The 21,389-nt window shown below is 55.6% G+C and overlaps 1 protein-coding gene across 1 annotated transcript in view; it reads right to left on the bottom strand.

Moving 5' to 3' along the window:
• The window catches only part of LOC102755232 (receptor-type tyrosine-protein phosphatase N2-like), a 216,209-nt gene that overhangs the window by 49,636 nt on the left and 145,184 nt on the right, over positions 1–21,389 (bottom strand). Inside the window, 1 exon segment of the mRNA XM_015570934.1 lies at positions 21,282–21,384. Within this exon segment, the coding sequence (XP_015426420.1) occupies positions 21,282–21,384 (103 nt within the window).

Here is a 21,389-nt window from a genome sequence, read left to right as displayed (position 1 = left end):
AAGTGGACATCCCCCAAGGGCTCCCGGGCTGCCAGAGGGATGTCTGATTGCCAGCTTAGGCCCGATCCCCCGGGAGTGGGCCCAAACCAGCAGATGGTCATCCCCCGAGGGGTCCTAGACTGCGAGAGGGCACAGGCCAGGCTGAGGGAACCTCCCCCCACTGCCCTCCATGCACAAATTTTTGTGCACCGGGCCTCTAGTATGCATATAAGTTCTTTGTTAACCTCTTCCCACCCCACCCCCTCTGAGATTCATCAGTCAGTTCATGTTTCCATGCCTCTGGTTCTATTTTATTCATCTGACTAGAGGCCCGGTGCATGGATTCATATACTGGCGGGGTCCCTCCGTGTGGCCTGTGGGGATCAGGCTGAAACTGGCATCCAACATCTCCCAAGGGATATAGTAGTGCGCGGAGCTGCAGGCAGCCGGGGAGGAGCTGCTCCCACTCCTTCCAGTCAGCTGAGCTTCTGCCCTGTCTTCCACTGCTGGCCCTTGCATCTCCTGGTCTGTCACACCCAGCTATGGAGAAGTGAGTCCCTAGGACAGAGCTCCCGCGGCCTCACTAGGGGTGCAGATTGAGGCTTGGAGAAGTGGGGTGAGTGCCTGAGGGGTACCCTGGGCAGGCCAGGGAGTCATGGTTGCTGTATGGCAAGGCTGCCCACTTTGCATACCATCCTGTAAGTCCTGGGATGGCTCCGGTCTGATAGGAGGAGGCAGGCATTAGGGACAGAGTTCATGGTCTCTTTTTTCCCTCCCTCTGTCCCTCAGTCCCGGCTGCCCGAGGGAGGATATGGCCAGAGGGGTTGATCGGGGCCGGGGGCGCCATGCCTCTGGAGTGGTGGAATTCGGGCCAACGGCCTGGCCTCCCAATGTGAACTGCAGCTCAGTCCCACCTGCTTGCAATCTTTCATAGACTCAATCGCCTGTTTCTCTTTTTGGCTAAGTTGACTTCCCCCTGTGGTCAGTGCACATCATAGCGACTGGTCGACCAGTTGCGTAGGTTTTATATAGAAAGATTCCTTGTTTTGTTCATTAGGTTTCTTGTTCCTTTATTGTGATTTTTAGATTCAATTGTTATAGATATGTATTTATTGCCATATTGTTCATATTTTTTCTTTTTTGTGTGTGTGCCCATATTTTTTATCTTTCTGCCTTCTCCTCCTCTTTCTCCCCCTTTACCTCTTCCTCATTCTCCTCCTCCTCCTTCTTTCTCTTCTTAAAAAAGACCTTTCAACATTTCATGCAATACTGGTTTGGTGATAATGAACTCCTTTAGCTTTTCCTTTTATAAAATTTTTATTCTTTATTGATTAAAGTATTAAATATGTCTCTTCTCCCCCCTGATTGACCTCTCCCAGCCACACCTACCCTCTTCTTTAGCTTTTTCTTATCTGTGAAGCTCTTTCTGACCTTCAATTCTAAATGAGAGCTTTGCTGGGTAGAGTCATCTTTGTTGTAGGTCCTTGCTGTTTATCGCTTTGAATATTTCTTGCCACTCCCTCTGGCCTGCAAAGTTTCTGCTGAGAAATCAGCTGACAGTCATCTGGGAACTTCCTTATAAGTCACTAACTGCTTTTCTCTTGCTGCTTTTAAGATTCTCTCTTTGTCTTTAAGTCTTGGCATTTTAATTATGATGTGTCTTGACTCTTTGGGTTCCTCTTGTTTGGGACTCTCTGCTTCCTGGACTTGTAAGTTCTCTTTTTTCATCAGGTAGGGGAAGTTTTGTCATTATTTTTTCAAATAGGTTGTCAATATCTTGCTCTCTCTCTCTTCTCCTTCAGGCACCCCCATGATGTGAATGTTGCTTGAAGTTGTCCCAGAGGCTCCTTACACTATCTTCATATTTTTGTATTCTTTTTTTTTTCCTCTTCTGATTGGGTGTTTTTTGCTTCATCATATTACAAATAGCTTATTTTATTCTTGGAATCCTCCACTCTACTGTTGGTTCCCTGTAAATTATTCTTCATTTCAGTTAGTGTATCCTCCATTTCTGACTGGTCCTTTTTCTTGTCTTTTATGTTCTCACTAAGATCCTTAAAATTATCACTAAGATCTTGAAAGTCTCACTAAGTCCCCTGAAGCTTTCATTAAGATCCTTGAGCATCCTTATAACCATTGTTTTGAACTCTGTATCTAATAGTTTTCTTGCTTCCATTTCACTTAGTTCTTTTTCTGGAGATTTCTCCTGTTCTTTCATTTGTGACATGTTTCTTTGTGTCCACATTTTGGCTGCTTCCCTGTGTTTGTTTCTATGTATTAGGTAGAGCTGCTATGTCTCCTGGAGTTGGTAGAGTGGCCTTGTGTAGTAGGTGTCTTTCAGGTCCCAGTGGCTCAGCCTCCCCAGTCACCTGAGCTGGGCCCTCTAGGTGCACCCCTGTGTGGGCTGTGTGCACAGCCTTGTTGTAGTTGATTCCTGATCGCTGGTGGTGTCACTGGGAGGAATTGACCTCCAGGCCAATTGGCTCTGAGGACCAGCTGTGACTACAGTGGAAGAGCTGCTGTGTAGGAGACACCCTTCTAGAGCAGGCCTTGCTTCTATGGGGCTTTGGTGCTCACTGAATCTGTCCCTTGAGTGTGTAGCTTGTGGATGTGTAGAGTTGTAATCTGGACGGTCTCACACTGACCACTGGGTACACTGGCTCTTGGATCTCCAGGGAGGTGCAAAGTCAGCCACTGCCTGGGGCCACCCATCAGGAGCTATAGAGCAATCTGCAGATGGCTGCTACTTGTGTTGTGTTTGGAGATGCCCAGGTGAGGCCCAGGTGTTAAGCAAGGTAGGCTGGTGCTAGTGCAGGGTCTTGGGCCTCTTATTGATAGGTATGTAGCACACCTAGTCCAACTGCTGCTTGTTTGGGATATTTTAGGAAAGTCTGAAGCCTGAGGCAGGATAGGCCATTCAGATGGAAAAGCTGCTGCAAACAGTTTGGGTGAAGCTGCAATTGGGTGGGGCAGGGTCTCAAGAATCACCAGGGCTGAGTGAACAGTGTGAGCCAGGCTGATGGAGACTCAGATATGGCTACTAGTCAGCTCTGTGATGGGGGAGGTCACAGAACAAGAACAATGACCACTACCAGCACTTTTGTCTGGGAGAAAGCTGTCCCCTAGTTCCTGGCCCTTTGCCAGACAGTCTAGTTCCTGGCTCTCTCCAAGCCATTGCCCCAGCACTGGAGTTCAGAGGGAGTGGGACCATGTAAGTTTGTGCACTGACCCTTTAAAAGGAACTGCCTGGGTATCCAGCAGCCTCCGTGTCACTCAGCCACAATCCCCACTGGTTTTTACAGCCCAAAATAAAGGGACTTCTCTTCCTGGCACTGGAATCCTGGGTCCTGGGTCTGGTGTGAGGCTGGGGTCCCTTGCTCTTCACGGGAAGCCTCTGTAGCCACACTATCCCTCTCGATTAAAAACACGCCACGCACAAAAAAACATGCCCGCATGGCTGTTGGGCCAGCCCGTTCCCTGTCTCCGGCCCTCCTACCAGCCTGGATGCACTTTCTTCTTTACTTCTCTAGTGGGACTTGCATTCAGCCAGCTTTCAGGTGGGGTTCTGGATGGTGTAGCTCTGTATTTTAGTTGCAACGTTGATGTGGTTGTGGGAGCCACGCTTACGTACGCCACCGTCTTGGTTCCTCTCCGGACACTTACTGCTTAAAACCTTGTCTCTGTGACGCTAGTCACGCTCTCCTTGGGCGTCAGGATCTTCCTCTTCTCAGGTGTCACTTGTTTTGTGAAGGGGCTCACTTAGCATGTGGTTTGGGCATGTGGTCAATATTGTGGAATAATTGCAGCCTGGAAATCTTTAAGTAATTGGAATCACAGTGAAAAACTTTATGCCCATGATGAGCATCCAAACGAATTTTCTTTTAGATCTTTTGAAATTTGGAAGAATCATTCAGGAAAGTAACACGGGGTTTTGTTTCCTTGTTTCCTCTCCGACCTCCTCCTTTCTGGGTGATGCAAGCAGCACCTGACATGTCCAGCAGGTGGGGCCACATTCAAACGCCAGCCTTGATGCAGGGACAGTGTTCAGGAGCCTTCTCCCGATGCTCTTCCTCGCCAAGCCTGGACCTCCCCTGAGTTGGCCGGGCATGGCCTGTCCCTACGTCTCAGGGTCCTGCTCACTCCTGCTCATGGGAAGGCCCCTCGCTGGGATGTAACCGTGCTGTCACAGTTAAGGAGCTGGACATTTCTAGAACCGTTGTCCCAATGGGCTGTGAGCTCCTGGTGCTTGGGGACTCATTTAGACCAATGTGCATCACTCTGCACGGTCCTCCTTTGGGAAAGGACGTCTGGGTTGTACATGGCAGGTGCTGTTAACAGTATCGCAGGAGCCGGCCGGGTGCTGGTGCAGGAGCCAACTGGGTGCAGGAGCCAACTGGGTGCAGGAGCCAACTGGGTGCAGGAGCCGGCTGGGTGCTGGTGCAGGAGCCGGCTGGGTGCAGGAGCAGGAACCGGCTGGGTGCTGGTGCAGGAGCCGGCTGGGTGCTGGTGCAGGAGCCGGCTGGGTGCTGGTGCAGGAGCCGGCTGGGTGCAGGAGCCGACTGGGTGCAGGAGCCGGCTGGGTGCTGGTGCAGGAGCCGGCTGGGTGCAGGAGCCGGCTGGGTGCTGGTGCAGGAGCTGGCCGGGTGCAGGAGTGACCTCACACCACGTCCTGAGAATGCGAATCTCAGAGTGGGTGCTCAGCGCTAGCTGAGGAGCTCAGGTAACTGGAGTGGCTGCTGCTTGCCCTTGGGGTGCAGGGAGCCTGCCTCTCACCTTTGCGAGTTGCTCTCCACACTCTCCGCATCCAGCGGGACAGGCCGAGGTTTTGAAAGGGGATCCTGGTGGGCAGAACTCGCCGTTTTCACATTTGTGTAGCCCGGCGGGGACCAGTGCACACGATGCTGCGATGCCGAGTGGGGAGGGCTGCACCTGAATCCTGACTCCTGCCAAGGACCTGGACGCCGTGGCTCACAGACACGCGAGGCCTCAGCTTACACCACGAATTACACCGCTGGGGAGAACCCCAAGGTTTTGGAATCTGGGTTTTCCAAGTTAGGGACCAGCACGCAGTGTGGGCCTCAGGCTGTGGGCGTCAGCTCCTCCAGCAGGCCACGGTGCTTGAGTTTCTTTGAGGTTTTTGTTTCCTTTGCCTGTTGAGGATAATGTCCGTTTTCCTGAGCCCTACTTTATGAGACTCTTAGACCCAATCCAAGCACTTCCTCCCTCCGGTGCCCCGTCTCTCGCCCACATGATCAGACCATCTGGGCAGGACTATGAACAGCCGCTGGTGACAAGCTCTATTTGCCTCTGGATGACTTCAGAAAACAGTCTCCCTGGGCAGACAGAGCGCCTGGCTTCCGCACGAACGGTATCATTTCACAGCAGCCAGGCCTTGGAACAGTGTCGCTGCCGCTCTAAGACGAGGTGCGCCCGCATGTGCTGATTTGGCCTAAATATTTTCTGATCGGGTTGTCAGCCCCCGAGGACAGGAGAGCGATTTCTATGGAGCCCCGGGAGCTCCGGCTCCTGCTAGGTCATGTGACCGCTGTCAGAAGCCTCCAGGCGCCTCATGCCGCAGCCCTAACAAAGCGCAGCCCTAACAAAGTGGGGCGGGCACTGGCTGCTGCTGAAAGAGCGCAAGAAGCGACAAGGGCTGGTCCCCACGGGCCGCTTCTTCACCGTGTACTTTGGGGCAAAGCATCTACTCTCACCGACCCGTCATCCCCTGCTTCATGCAAGGGGAGGGCCGTGTTTGTGAAGCTGGCCGACGGAGCTGTCCAGGGCCTGCGCCTTTTGAATGGGAAGTACAAGTGGGAGGGAAGTGGTCGTGGTGGGTCTCAGCCTTTCACTAGAAAGAGAGGGAACCTTGAATTCCCTCCCGTGCCCTGTGCCTGATTGTACTGCAGTCCTGGGCCGTTTACCTGCCACCTGGAAATGTGGCACCTAAAGTCCCACCAACGCCCCCACCGCCCGCAGCGGGAACGCAGAGTTCAGGGGCGGTCACAGGAGTGCCCTGCTATGGAGGTGCCTCCGCGAGGCGTCCTGTGTGACGGCATCGCGCATCCTCCGGGACAGTAACAAGCGACACCAAGGCAGCGTTTCGCATCACATCCCGCTGACGGGGAAGCTAGTCTCTCCCACAGCTCAGCCTCCTCCTGTGCTGGCACAGCCCACATGTGACCGTCACCCACTCCACGTGGAACCAGGGCCAGCCCAGCACGTCTCCACCCTCCGTGTGTTTGTTTTGTTTATCACTGTTGTGAGAGGAGGTGTTGCAGACCAGGCTTGAGAGGAGGAATTGCTACGACCGAAAGCAAGCTGCTGATGAACGAAGGTGATTTCTGGGGTGGAGAGAGCTTCCGAGTCTGCCCCGAGGTCACGCCGTCCCCCGGGCCATCTCGGGCACCGTCTACTGGTGTCAACACCTGAGATCAGCTTCCAGGGTCCCTGGTGAGTCCCACACCCACTGCCCTCCTGTCTCTGAATGATGGGAACAGGGTGTGGGCACCCCAGTCCATGGTGCTGGGGTCCCCTTACAGATCCCAGCAGTCAACGGGCTCACTGAGCCCACGTGGATTCAAAGACTTCCAAGCGTTAGGGCCTTTGAGAGAAAGTCCCCACCTCAAACCTCCCAACTCCCACCTCCCACCTCACACCTCCCACCTCCCACCTCATACCTCCCACCTCCCACCTCATACCTCCCACCTCCCACCTCATACCTCCCACCTCCCACCTCATACCTCCCACCTCCCACCTCATACCTCCCACCTCCCACCTCATACCTCCCACCTCCCACCTCATACCTCCCACCTCCCACCTCATACCTCCCACCTCCCACCTCATACCTCCCACCTCCCACCTCATACCTCCCACCTCCCACCTCATACCTCCCACCTCCCACCTCATACCTCCCACCTCCCACCTCATACCTCCCACCTCCCACCTCATACCTCCCACCTCCCACCTCATACCTCCCACCTCCCACCTCATACCTCCCACCTCCCACCTCATACCTCCCACCTCCCACCTCATACCTCCCACCTCCCACCTCATACCTCCCACCTCCCACCTCATACCTCCCACCTCCCACCTCATACCTCCCACCTCCCACCTCATACCTCCCACCTCCCACCTCATACCTCCCACCTCCCACCTCATACCTCCCACCTCCCACCTCATACCTCCCACCTCCCACCTCATACCTCCCACCTCCCACCTCATACCTCCCACCTCCCACCTCATACCTCCCACCTCCCACCTCATACCTCCCACCTCCCACCTCATACCTCCCACCTCCCACCTCATACCTCCCACCTCCCACCTCATACCTCCCACCTCCCACCTCATACCTCCCACCTCCCACCTCATACCTCCCACCTCCCACCTCATACCTCCCACCTCCCACCTCATACCTCCCACCTCCCACCTCATACCTCCCACCTCCCACCTCATACCTCCCACCTCCCACCTCATACCTCCCACCTCCCACCTCATACCTCCCACCTCCCACCTCATACCTCCCACCTCCCACCTCATACCTCCCACCTCCCACCTCATACCTCCCACCTCCCACCTCATACCTCCCACCTCCCACCTCATACCTCCCACCTCCCACCTCATACCTCCCACCTCCCACCTCATACCTCCCACCTCCCACCTCATACCTCCCACCTCCCACCTCATACCTCCCACCTCCCACCTCATACCTCCCACCTCCCACCTCATACCTCCCACCTCCCACCTCATACCTCCCACCTCCCACCTCATACCTCCCACCTCCCACCTCATACCTCCCACCTCCCACCTCATACCTCCCACCTCCCACCTCATACCTCCCACCTCCCACCTCCCACCTCAAACCTCACACCTCCCATCTCCCACCTCCCATCTCCCACCTCCCACCTCACACCTCCCACCTCCCACCTGTCCCGGTGGAGAAGGGAGTGAGCAAATGCCCACGGCAGAATCGAGGGGCAGAGGGGGCGGGACACACCACGCTGGTGCTGACGAGGTGTGGAACTGTCTGTCTTATTTAAAACCCTTTTGCAATTGAGATATACGACACACGGGAGGACTGAGGAAGCACATAGAAGCTCTAAAGAAAATGTTTTCTCAAGGCTCTGCTGCAGGCCTGGAGGTGACTCCAGCTTCCCAGGGGACGTGCTACGTGGCGACGGATGCACAGAGAGAGGCGGCTCTTGTACAGGTGACTCAGGAGGTTGTGAAACTAAGCCTGGAAGATGTAGAACTTCACTGGCTGGAGCCTAGCTTGTGGGATTTATTGTAATCTGGGTTTGGGAGCCCTACCTAGACGAGTCCTGGGCCACGAGAAGCAAAAACTGATGGGCAAGCGCTGCGCAGGCCCCGGGTCAGTGGCGATCAGCCCAGCCCGCATCTCAGCCCAGCGGAGGGCAGAGGAGCTGTGACTTCCCACGACCTGTGCTCTAGTGACTGACAGAAAGCACAGTCTTACAGGCTGCGGGGACCCTATTCAGAGTACGCGGCAGGCACAAGGCCCCTCTGAGTGTGGGAGTCTTAATTAGAGTGTCCAAGGTGGAGTTGCTATACGCCGGTGCACAGCAAGGTCACGCTATCGCACTGTGCACTGGGCAACATGCCCTTCTATCCCCCAAAAGACCGAGGTCACTACATGGAAAGCAGCCTCTTTGTCTAAGTCGGATAAAGTTGTTACTGACCAGCTAGCACGGGGCTGCATTATGGGGAAGATGTGTCACTGGCCAGCAGGCTGCTGCTGTGGGGACAGAGGCTGCTGCTATGTGGAAAGATGGATTGTTACCCAGCCGTGTGCAGCTACCTGCTGGTGGGACTTTGCTTTGAAGGACTGTTTTGTCTAGTGGCTCCTTGTTAGCAATGGCCACATGGCCACTGGCTTCTACAATAAAGACTCTCTTATACACCCACGACTTCTCATGGCTTCTCCGTCAGATACCCGGTGTCCGAGAAGGTCCAGCCCCTGGCAAAGGGGCTTGGACCCGACCGTTCGCGCAGTGGAGCAGGATGAAGGAACAGAGTTCCAACACAGACTCACAGCTGGAACCTGGGGGGAATGTCAATGACGCCCATATTCTGTTCCAGAAACGTGTGAATGAATAACTTGAAGAAGTGAGTAATTCTGTCCTCAGTACCTGCTCTTCCTAAACAGAAGCCTGAGGTGGCGCTCAGTGGGGGTGCAGGACAGGAGACAAAGGTCCCCGAGGAAGACGGAGAAACAGCTGTTCAGCAACAGTGATGACGGTGACAGCTCAGAGGCATGTCTGCCTCCGGGCGGCCATTCCTGAAGAGCTCCGGACTTCTAGTGAACTGTGCGCATCTCATTATCTTACAGAACATCGTAACAATGAAGGTTATGTGAACATAGGTAAAATACAAAGATGAATACTTACAAGCAATGCAAAATAATCAAGAGAATTATACCATATTTTCCATAAGCCTACAACTATTAATATTTAAATTTAGGGCAGAAGAGGTTTGCTTGATAGTGTGAGCAAAGCCTGGATCCCTCCTCTTATTGTAGAAGACTTAAGAGTCTCAAGTTATCGCCCTAGCTGGTTTGGCTCGGTGGATAGAGCATTGGCCTGTGGACTGAAGTGCCCCAGGTTTGATTTCAGTCAAGGGCACAGGCGCGGGTTGCAGGCTCAATCCCCAGTAGGGGGTGTGTAGAAGGCAGCCGATCAGTGATTCTCTCTCATCATTGATGTTTCTATCTCTCTCCCTTCTCCCTTCCTCTCTGAAATCAATAAAAGTATGTATATAAAAAAGAGTTGCAAGTTATCTTAGATTCTGCTCACGTGTTGGTTTTAGTCATTTATTCATTCATTCGACTGATTTTATTAAGAATATTGTTTGCATCAGGGGCTGTGTGTGTTCCTGCGGCTGATTTCTTTATCTGAGAACAGACCACATACAAGCAAATAAACATAATTTAGAAAGACAACTTCAGCTGGCAGCACCGTGAGAAGGTGCAGACAGAGATGGAGAAGGGACTGCTCCCAGCTCATCAGGAAAGACGGGGAAGGACTCAGAGGGCATGGATCGCGGGGCAAGGGCCCGGCTGGGAGTGGACCCGCACGGTCCAGAAACAGAGACGGCCAGGCTGCCGGGGGAGAATTTGGAGGTTTTTTTTTAAATCCTCACCCAGGGATATTTTTCCCCCATGATTTTTAGAGAGAGTGGAAGGGAGGGAGGGCAGAGAGAGAAACATCGATGTGAGACACATTGATTGGTTGCCTCCCGCATGGGCCCAGACCAGGGCCAGGGGTTGAACCTGCAACCCAGACAGGTGCCTTCGACCAGAAAGGCTCAAGACCCTTCAGTGCTCAGGCCAATGCTCCAACCAGTGAGCTACACAGGCCAGGTATTGAAGTTTTTTTAAAAAAATTAACTTATGGGGTTAACATTGGTTAGTAACAGTATATAAATATTAGGTGTACAGCTTTACAATATGACGCCTGTATATTCTATTGTGTGCCCCTTCCCAGGTCTGGATGCCTTTAGGTAACATTTACTTTAACAGCAAAGGGAGGCCATGGAGAGGTTTAAGGTAAGAGGCACATGATGACAAAATACTTTTAAAAGGTCACTGGCTCCAGGCAGGGTCAGTGCATGAGCCGGGACCATCCACACGGACCCCAGCGCTGAGGCTGGGGATGGAGTGAGGGGAGAAGTGGGTAGAGCTGCTGGGATTGGCTAACAGAGGAAATGAGGAGATTTTCACTTAGTTAATGTAGATTCAGCTCATTTCATTATCGCACCTGTTCTTCTTGATACTTCCAAATTTCTGCAACCATTTAGCTTGTAAAATATTCTGTAATTGTCTCAACTCTTCATCCCTCAGACAGCCACAGCAAGGCGCGGTCGCAGTCACAGCCTTAGCTCACCCAAAGTCAAAAGCCTGCATCCGCACCGAGAAACGCACCGCCAGCGCCAACAGCATCCACGCCTTGTCACGTGGACAGCATGTCTGGACATTCGATCTCTGTCATCTTAGCCAGTGCATGGATCTCAGGGAAGATACATTTGCCCAAAATACCAGAGAAAATTATTAGCCAATAGCTTAACCCCAAACTCAATTAACCTGGAATAGTCCTATCACTGCGGGAGCTGGTGGGTTCAGTGTCCTAAGACCCATTCGGGCCGACACCAACCAGACCCATTCGGGCTGATAGCAACCAGATATCAGGCTTGAGAAAACAAACTTGCTAAGAAATGAAGATTGCACATCTGCACCATGTATAGCACCTGCTTGGATGCCGGGTGGGGGGGCTCAGACGTCGGGAGACCCTCAGCCCAGCGGGGCCTGCTGTGGCAGCAGCACCTCCAGCCCTGCCTGGGCCTGGCTGTGGCAGCAGCACCTCCAGCCCAGCCGGGCCCGGCACACACATGCGCTGCCCTAGAAGTGCCGTTCCTCCCAGGCCAGGCTCGGAGCTGCCAGAAACCGGATGGCGCCTTTCCCGCTCACAGTGTCGCGGAGCTCTAACCACAAGCGGCCGTCAACCTAGGACTCAGTCCACACTTGTAACTCAGGGAACAATCAGGACGAAGAAGTAAACATGGGATGTGTTTTCAGGCTCCAAAAAAGCCGGCCTGAAGTGCCAGTAAATATCTGTTGAATGAATCCAGAGTGTGCCCCTGGCCCCGCCTTGAGGACGGGCGGCAGCTCTGTGGCCACGTGTCCCCTGTGTCAGACACGAGGGTGAAGGTAAGGTCAGGGTCACTGGAAATGCAGGTGAGACTCTGAGCCACGGCATTGATGCAAACGGACCAGTGCTTCATTAACAAGTCTTCTTTAACGGCATCGACTGTCTATAGTGTTACATGAGCACTCAGAGGGTGAAAGGCAGCTTCCTATGCTAATAAGCAAACTGTGATTTCTTCTAGAATATTCTTATACATTTAACATTTCCCAGCTTTGGCTCGTGGCTCTCTCACCTTCGCCGGCTATGTGGGAATACTGCACGAGCCATTCCTGGGACACACGAGCAGCTCAGATCCTATAAAATATTCATCTGCTTTCAGAGATATTTGCACCCTGCTGGCAAACGTAGACAAAGTCATATGGAGGCTCATTAAAATGGCTATTTTAATGGCAAATGCTTTCATCAAACCTCTCTTTCCACTAAACATTTTCTTCAGAATTATTTTCATTAAGAAGTTGAACAATTTCCACATTAGCTGCTAATCCCCTTTCATTTAAAAGTCTGCTGATAAAATTCTTTGCTTGTCATTCAAATAGTGAGGAATAATTATAGACGGGGCTTCCATCTCAGCTTCATTAATGGTAAATTGCATGGACGTCTGAAGCATAAGTCAGCTTTGATACATCTCAGAATGCAATTTCCACGGCTTCCCTGGGCTGCGTGCAATTAATTACACAGTTACTAAGGGGACGCGTGCTAATGAGAGCACCTCAGCCAGGCCACGCCTCACAGCACGCCTCCTGCATCTTGCTTCCTTCTGTGACTTGGTCCAGACAAAACCCCACCGCCATGGACAATATTGTGGTTTTAAATGTGAGTCGTGGCTGCTTCAATGAACACATGTCTGAAGAAAAATTAATTAGATTTTATGTTAGTTCTACTAATTTTTTCCTTTTTAAAAAAATATATTTTATTGACTTTTTACAGAGAGGAAGGGAGAGGGATAGAGAGTTAGAAACATCGATGAGAGAGAAACATCCATCAGCTGCCTCCTGCACACCCCGTACTGGGGATGTGCCCACAACCAAGGCACATGCCCTCGACCGGAATTGAACCCGCGACCCTTTAGTCGGCAGGCCAATGCTCTATCCACTGAGCCAAACCGGTCGGGGCTAATTTTTGCCTTTTAAAAGTTTAAAATATCTACCCAAACATCTCAAACTCCTAAACTAGCTGTTTCTCAGACAAAACATTACAGGTGATGCCCTGCTCGGTGGCTAAGTGGTTAGAGCCGGCCAGCACACTGAAGGGTCTCAGGTTTGACTCTCGGTCAAGGGCACGTACCTGGATTGCAAGCTTGATCCCCAGCCCAGCTGGTGTGTGCGCGGGAGGCAACCACTTGATGTGTTTCTCTCACATCACTGTTTCTTTCTCTTTCTCCCTCCCCCCTCCCTTTGCACTTTCTCTAATCAATGAAAAAGTCTCCCCGGGTGAGGATTAACGACAAAAAGAGATTACAGGTAAGTTGTCTTGTTTCTACCAATGATCTGTTCTCCTTCAAAGGTAAGTGAGAAACAGTGGGAAAGCCGGAAGACACCACATAAAAACTGAAGAGATAAATCTAATCGTTCTAACTTTTAAAAATTGCTTTTAGAGAAAGAGGAAAGGAGAGAGAGAGAAGCACGGACTTGTTGTTCCACTTACTCACGCGTTCATTGGCTGCTCCTTGTATGTGCCCTGACTGGGGGTCGAGCCTGCAGCCGTGGCAGGTCAGGCGCCGCTCTAACCACTGAGCACACAGCAGGCCCATCTGATCATTCTGAACGGACTACATGCTCCTCATCCTGTCCGCACCCACGTCACACCTATGCCTGGCAGTAATGAAGCCCCTCATTCCCGTGGATCGTTGAGTTTGTGAACTTTTAGCACAGAGACTGCCGCTGACCGTACAAGGAAGGGAGCGTTTCTGAGACTCTGACCTGGAATAGACATCGGGACGGCGACCCCGCTAACGCCCCATTTCTGCCTCCTTCTTATAAATGACGGAAGCAGGGATGATGCATTTGCACGTATTTGTTTTACAGCAACTGTTATTACTGTAAGTCGGTGGTTCTCCACCTTCTGGCCCTTTAAATACAGTTCCTCATGTTGTGACCCAACCCTAAAATTATTTTCGTTGCTCCTTCATAACTGTAATGTTGCTACTGTTATGAATCGTCATGTAAATATCGATATGCAGGATGGTCTTAGGCAACCCCTGTGAAAGGGTCGTTTGACCGCCAAAGGGGTCGCGACCCACAGGTTGAGAACCACTGCTGTAAATGACTACACAGGCCTTATTAAGTGAGGAAATAAAATGTGGATGTTGCCTCCACCATGTGCATTGACATGTGAAATACCCTTGAAGCCAGAGTTTCTTAGAAATTCCGTTTATGTACAAAAGCCAGTTGCAAACTGAGCGGGGCTTCCCAAGAGCTGGCAGGACGGAGGGAAGTGAAGGGGCACGCGGCCCGGAGGCGCCAACCGGAGAGGTCTCCAGGCCCAACAAATTCTAGGAGGAACCGGGCCCCGAGCCGGCAGCATTGCTGGTGCCCAGGCGCCGGGCCGCGGGGACGGACAGGCAGCGCTGTGATGGAGAAAGGGGACTCCGGTTGGCTGCAGCTGCAGCGATGGCATCGGTGCCCACGGTGCTCGCATCTTTGGGGCGGGCTTCCCAGCAGGCGTCAGTGACGGCCTCCGCGTGTTGCACCACAGCCGATTCCTGTGTTCAATGGCCACCCCCACCCTCCCCGGCTGAAGGGCACCTACAAAATTCAAACGGCCAATTCCAGGCCACGGTCTCGGACCCCCACACCTGCACCATCACCCGACTGACGGGAAGCAGCCCAGGAGATGACGACAATGGTGATCACGGGGACCTTTCAGGCCCAGGAAAGAGGAGGAACGGTTGCCTAGCAACGCAGACGGCTTCTCCCCCATCACAAAGCCCAGATCTTTTCTTAGAACAGCCTTTTGTGTTCTGAGCCTGTGATGTGATCATTATGACTTCCCCACGATGTTTGTAGGAGGAAGGAATTTCAGTGAGTGGTGTGAGGTGCCCGGAGACAGTCGGCGGCAGGAGCTCGCTCTCCTGTCCGATGGGCAGCACCAGGTCCACACACGGTGGAAAGTACCGGCAGGGATTCCAGCGGCGCTCAGGGCCCGGCTTCCTCCTCTGTCAAGACATAGAGTAGCTGAATGGATACAAAAACATGACCCAATTATATGTAGTTTACAAGAGACCCAATAGAGAAACATCGATGTGAGAGAGAAACATTGCTGTGAGAAACAGTGATCCATTGCCACTGTACGTGCCCCAAATGGGGATCAAACCGACAACCCAGGTATGTGCCCTGACCAGGACTTGAGCCCACAGCCTTTCAGTGTATGGCATGATGCTCCAACCCACTGAGCACCCAGGCAGGCCAAGTCCTTTGGCTTTTAATTCCTAATGTGCAATAAGGTAAGAATAGGAGAGAAATGTCACCAACACTGGAACAGCTCACACAGGACTCAAAAGTGTATCTTCTCTTCACCAACCAAACTTGCTAAGAGGGAGCCGAGCCTGGAGCCCAGCCTGTGCCCCAGGCCTTCCTGTCAGCGGGGAACAGCTGCCACCCCGTGGAGAAAAGGGACAGTGGGGCTCCAGGGTCAGCCACAGCCAACATTCCTCACCCAACTGCTTTGAGATGAGGAGTTCGCAGTAGAGGAGAGAAGTTGACTATCAAAAGCCATTTTCACTGCTGAGGGTGAAGGTAGAGAAGAGACTATCCAAGATATTTTCCATCTTTTTTTCAGCTCGACTGCAGGAATGACGCCCCGTGCGTTTGCGAGGGGTGGGGGTGCAGTGCCACCCTCTGCCCTCCTGCTCCAGCTCGCGCAGCCGGAGCCTGCCCCCCAACAGCCGCGGTCACCCTCGCCCAACGTGCGCCCGGGTTTTCCCTGCAGGGCCCTCACCTGCCCCCGCCTGCCAACCGTGCTCCAGTCCCCACGCAGCAGGCTCAGTGACGCACGGTGCACAGTGCCTGCGAAGGGCGGTCAGGCCCGCCTGCACACAGAAGGGTGAGCGGGGAGCCCGCTCTCACAGGCGGCCCTTCGGACGCCTTTCTTTATCACGCAGGACGTGACATCGGTCGGCAGGCGGTCGGTCCGCAGGTGGACGGGCAGGTGGTGGGAAACAACGGTGGCGTGCCACGGGCCCCGTGCTCTCTTTGTTTGACTGGCCGTGGACGTATGTTCGCAGACAGTAGAAGGCGGGGTCACCTGAAGACCCTCCCCCACAAGACACTGGGAGGCACGGGGCCGGTGGCAGGCCAGCCTCTCACAAGATTAAGGGGACCCCTCAGGAATCCGAAAGAAGAGGGGTGCGGACACCACAGAGGGAGCCACCTGACCGCAGGCGCCCAGGCCCTGGGGGAGGGGTAAGGCCTGGCTGTCACTGAGCCCGGGGGGCCACGGGGCCTGCCTGCCGGAGGCAGGAGTTGGCCGGGAACCCACACACCAGGACCCTCAGCAGGCCCACTCTCAGCGCAAGCGTTCCCCAGGGACTCCACATGGGCCTCGCGGGTCGGAGGACGGAGGCTCCCAGCGCAGAGGTGGCTGTCTGGGGTCTCGGTGAGGGACTGCACCGTAATGACCGAGGACGCTGGGGCGGGAATCAACAACATGACGAGCAGAGCAGGCGATTTCACAGAGAAGGAATGGCACGACTTCAGTGAAAACGTGGCCCTTGAAGTGTGGGAACGCCGCGGGCGGGGTCCCTGGGAGACCGACTCCACTGAGGAGAGATGGAGAGGAGAGCGCTGGGGATCCCCGACAGCAGTGGAGGCCGAGTGACAGCCCCTGGGAGGCCGGGGAGGGTGCCCGACCTTCTCCCCGAGGGAACTGGGAGGGTGGGAGTCGTTTGAACCACACAGTGTGGTGTTTCCTGCACGGATGGCACACAGGCTTCCCCAGTTCAGAAGGCGCAGAAAGACCAGGGCGAAAGAACATGAAATCAGCCCCGTCCCGGCACGGAAACCCCGGACCAGCGAGGTGCGGACTGAGGGGACAGTGTGCCTGACGCAGGAGGGCCCCGGCCGGCCGCCCCGACCGGCCGCAGCGACGGCCCCCAAGGCAGGAAAACAGTCTTTTCAAAGCGACGAGAGGAAAGCGACGGGAATCTGATCCTGGCTCCTCCGCTATGCAAGTGTGAGGATCAATCGAAAAGTTTTCCAGACACAAGCTTGGTAGATTTTCTGACTGAAAAAGGATATATTTCAGGTAGAAAAACAAATAAATTTTATCCCAAACTAAGAATGAAGGAGAAATGGTGACGGAAACAAAAAACACCTGTTAAAATGGACGTCACGTGGGCCGGGGGGCTCAGCGGTTAGAGCTCGAGCCCCACGCCCTGAAGGATCTTGGGTTCGATTCCTGGCCAAGGCATGTGCCTGGGTTGCAGGTTCGATCCCCCGTCCTGGACAGAGTGTGTGCAGGAGGCAACCAATCGATGTGTCGCTCACATGGATGTGTCTGTCTGTCTGTCTGACTCCCTCCCTTCCTCCCTTCCACTCTCTAAAAATTAATGGGAAAATATCCTCAGCTGAGGAGTAACAAAAAATTTTAAAAAAGAAAGTCAGTCTGACCTTAAAAATGGTTACTTGAAGGGTAAACAGAGTGAGAGGGACCCGGCAGTGACCTGGGAGCCAGGCAGAGGCGGTAACTTCTGACCTGGTCCAGGTTAAACCCACCAGGACACCTGCTCAGCTGTGACGGCCGCCCGCGGAGGGGAGGAGGGAGCGAGCACCCCGTCTTCGCCGACGCTGAGAGACGAAGCCGGAAGGCGAGGCACAGCCTGCTGTGTGGGCTCAGCGCAGGTGCGGGTCCTGCAAACTCTGAACAGAAGCCGCATTCAGAGCTGGGACTCACTCACTTTGGAGGCAGCTGGATGAGCCCCCTTCATCGTGAAGGCGGAGAGGGCGGGGCCTGCTGATCAGTGACTAACACCTACTGTGCGCCAGGCACACACTGGGCACTGTGCCCACAGGGTCCTGTAGGGCTGACTGGCTCTTCCTGGAGCGTGAGAAGCCTCGAGCAGTGAGAAGCGGGCATGGGGTGGTTTCAGGCCCGAGAGTGTCCCGGGGCAGGTGTGACAAGGCCTCGAGGACACGGCCAGGTGGGAAATTGGCAGCCTCCCCACTCCTCCGCCCAGGTCCTCCGTCCCTGCGAACATGGGCACCACCCCTCCCCACCAGGCCCTGTGCTGGGCGCGGATCCAGCCTACTCCTTCCACCTGCCCCGGGCTGCCCAGCCCCACGGGCCCCTGACAGCCCTCACCCTGCCCGCTGCCGGGTCCTGGGCTGCGACATCCTCCCTTGGGGGAAGCCCTGGCCCCATTTCTTTGTGGCGACCCTGTGGCGTCTGTAAGGACAACTGTGGGCGAGGGAGGCCAGCGAGGTGGCGCGTGCAGCTTGGAGGCCGCGGGGGGCTGGAGGAGGCCTGTGCAGGTGAGATGCAGGTTGAGGTGCGTCCGGGATGCAGAAGGTCCCAGTTTTGAGCCAAGCTCATCGGATCCAAGTCTGTGCTGTCCACGCCATGTGCTGGGCTCTCGAGGGCAGCCCGCTTGTCCGCACGTCCTCTCCACAGCTGCCCGGGAACCCTCCCTCCCTAGTTGAGCGCTGGCCGGCCTCTCACCCTGAGCCCTGGTTACCTGGTGCCCCGAAGACCACCTGGATCGCCTGGGTCACTGATCTCATCGGTGGTCCCGTCACCTGTGTGGGGCCTGCGTCCTGCGTCACCCGGCAGACGCCTCTCCCTCCGAGCACAGGCTCACCGGCCGCTGTCTCCTCGCTGAGATTCTGTTTCCACGGCTTCCTGGCATGAGGGCACAGCACATGCATGTCGCTACTGTGGACACAGTGACCAGGACAGGGCGAAGCCTCCTCCCGGACCAGCCCCCAGGCTGCAGGGTGATGGGCTTGTCCTCTGCCGCTTCTTCCTGTAACGATGACTCTGCTTTGCGACAGGAAACATTCCCGGGTTGCACTTGGGAAGGTCGCTGTGCCGGTTACATTTTCTGATGCCTTGGCCACTCCTCCCTCTGCTGTGGGTCTGCCTCACCCCCACTGGCTGTGGGTCCCCTTGAACCTTCCAGGTAGGACGCGCCTCTGCACCGTGCCGGCGTGGTGCAGGCCTGGCGAGGCTTATGGGGCCTCCGAGTCCTCGGGGCGGCTCAGGGAGTGCGCGCTGGCCGCCGGCAGCCTCTGGTCACAGTGGTCACCGTCCTGGAGCCTCTGCGCGTGAGGCCATCGGAGTTCACGTTCCCTTTGAACACAGCTCTGGTCCACTCACCACGTGCTGCGGCCTCAGCCCTGCAAATGGCCTGTGAGTCCAGAGCTGAGCGCTGAGCCCTGCCACCTGCGTGCAGAGGGTGAGGTGTTTTGCAAACACGCTTCGTGGGGCTCAGGTGTGTGGCGTCTCCAGGCCTCTCCACTCCAGGCGAGGGACAGGCCTGGTGTGAGGACAGCCGTGGGCTGGGGAGAGCGCCTGAACCGGCCGGCAGAGTGGGCAGAGGGCAGACGGCCAGGACCCTGAGTGAGGACAGACCTTCAAGGAAGGCCCGGCCCCCATGCAGGCCCATGCGGCGCATCCATGGTGCGCACACTCCCGCTTCATCGCCAGGCTCCTGCCCAGGCCCATGGGACACCCGAGTCAGTGCTGGCTCAGGAGACAGGCCTTGAGCCCACGCTGCGTGTCCGCGTGGTGACGGGGGGCCGGGGTGGAGGTGCACTCGGCCTCTCGCTGCATCAGGGCTCGGAGTCGGTGACCTTCTGCAGGGACACCTCCCATTAGGCGTGGCAATGCCATGGCCACGTGAAGGCTAGGTCAGCGTGTGCGGCGCGTGCATGTCCCTGGAGAACTAACTGCCACGCGTGCGCTCACCGCGATGCCACACCATGGTTCTCCGTGGGAAGCACAGTGCTTCCATGTCCCGTTGGGCCTGAGACCTCCTCAGTTGTAAGTGCGGCTGAAATTGGACACAGTGTGGACACCAGGAGCCTCGATACCCTCCAGCCAGCGTGGCGGAGGCACACGGCCCAGCGCTGCAGCGACTGAAAACCTGAGCTGTGGTTGAGTTTCCTTCTCTAAAAGGGACAAATATTGTTGAAAACAATTTAGTGGATTCACTCTCTGGCCACATGCGTCTGTGAGGAAGCGTGTAAAGGCAGGTGGCCCTGTCCAGGCTGTCCTCCATCCCCGGGGCCCTGGCAGAGGGGAGGGCGCAGTGGACCGGCCTCCATCCCCGGGGAAGAGCAGAGATGTGTGTGTCCAGCTCCGCGGCCGGACAGTGGGCTGCTGGTCTTGTCCTCATTGCAGGCTACCCCCCAGCCGCACGGTGCACCCGTCCCCACATCTGGCCCAAATGGCCCGGCATCCTGGGCTCCTGCTCGCAGACTCAGGCACCCAAGACAGACGTCCCCCGACGCACCCCAAAATGAACACGCCGGTGACACCATAGCCTGTGTCCCCCAAATTCATATGTTGAAGCCTACCCCCCACGAGATGGCTGACGGTGAGGACTGAGGGGCGATGAGGTCACCAGGTGGCCCCGTGACCAGATTGGTGCCCTTGTACTAGTGAAAGGGACCCCAGAGGGCCCTCTCCCCTCTACCATGGCGGACAGAGTGGGAGGCCCTCCACCCGACTCCAGCCTTGGGAGCCTGTGGTGCTGTCACAGCCGCGGACACACTGGGACCTGCTGTCTGTGGTCCTCCGTCTCCATTGGCGTTAAGTAAACAAGTCGGGCCGTCCCCACCGAGGGAAGCGCTTAACCATCACGAAGACCGGGTCTGGGCAATGACCGAACACGCGCCAGACAGGAAGGAGCCTGGCTGCGACCTGGCAGAGAGCGGACCCGGTGCCCGATGGAGATGGCAGCGAAGGGGGCCGAGCTCTGAACGTCTCTCCTAGTAAGACTGGGTTAATCACGTGCCAGCGGCAGGACACGGCCACGCACGCGTGTCCCGCTGAGGACGGCACGCTGGGCGGGTGGACAGGGAGCAGGCCACCCTGCAGAGGCCGATGGCGGGTCCTCACGGAGACGGCCCGGCCCGCGGGCCTCCTGCCAGGCTGAGCCCTGCGCCCTCCCCTCCGCCAGTGTCCCTGCGCGGCAGGAGCAGCACGCAAGCGACATTCACTTGCCCCGAGCATGCTGGGCAGCCTGGGGGAGGGGCAAGTGCTGTCTGTTAGTTGGAGGTTAAGAAAGCAGCGCACAGTAGGCGCTAATGCACGCTCTCCCCACCCGGTAACCTGCAGAACCTCTCGGGTCCACACGTGGGGCTGGCACTCAGGGCAGGAGCAGGGCACGAAGTCACACTGGCCACTCACTCAGAGGCCCCAGCAGAGGAGCCCGATGTGGGGCCACACCCTGCTCGTCGGCTGCGCAGCCAGCTAGGGTCTCCCCGAGCCACTGTCATGACGCGACAGGATTGTTGTTTCTTGGAAGATATTTAAGTCTGCATTTTTACCAAAGTGAATTAGGCAGGGCCCCCCCGAGCCACTGTCATGACGCGACAGGACGCGCCGGCGGGGTGGGCGGGGTCGTGGAGCGGGTTTGGGCCTTACCAGGACCATGTGGCCGGTCGAGATGTCCATGTTGGGCAGCGCCGGCTCCTCGGACCAGGACGAGGTGCTGCTCCGCACGGAAGGGCTGGGCATTGGCCCGTCGCTGAA

The sequence above is a fragment of the Myotis davidii genome, unplaced genomic scaffold, assembly GCF_000327345.1.
Source record: "Myotis davidii unplaced genomic scaffold, ASM32734v1 scaffold747, whole genome shotgun sequence".
NCBI lineage: Eukaryota > Metazoa > Chordata > Mammalia > Chiroptera > Vespertilionidae > Myotis > Myotis davidii.
This window is presented reverse-complemented; position numbering and strand designations above follow the sequence as displayed.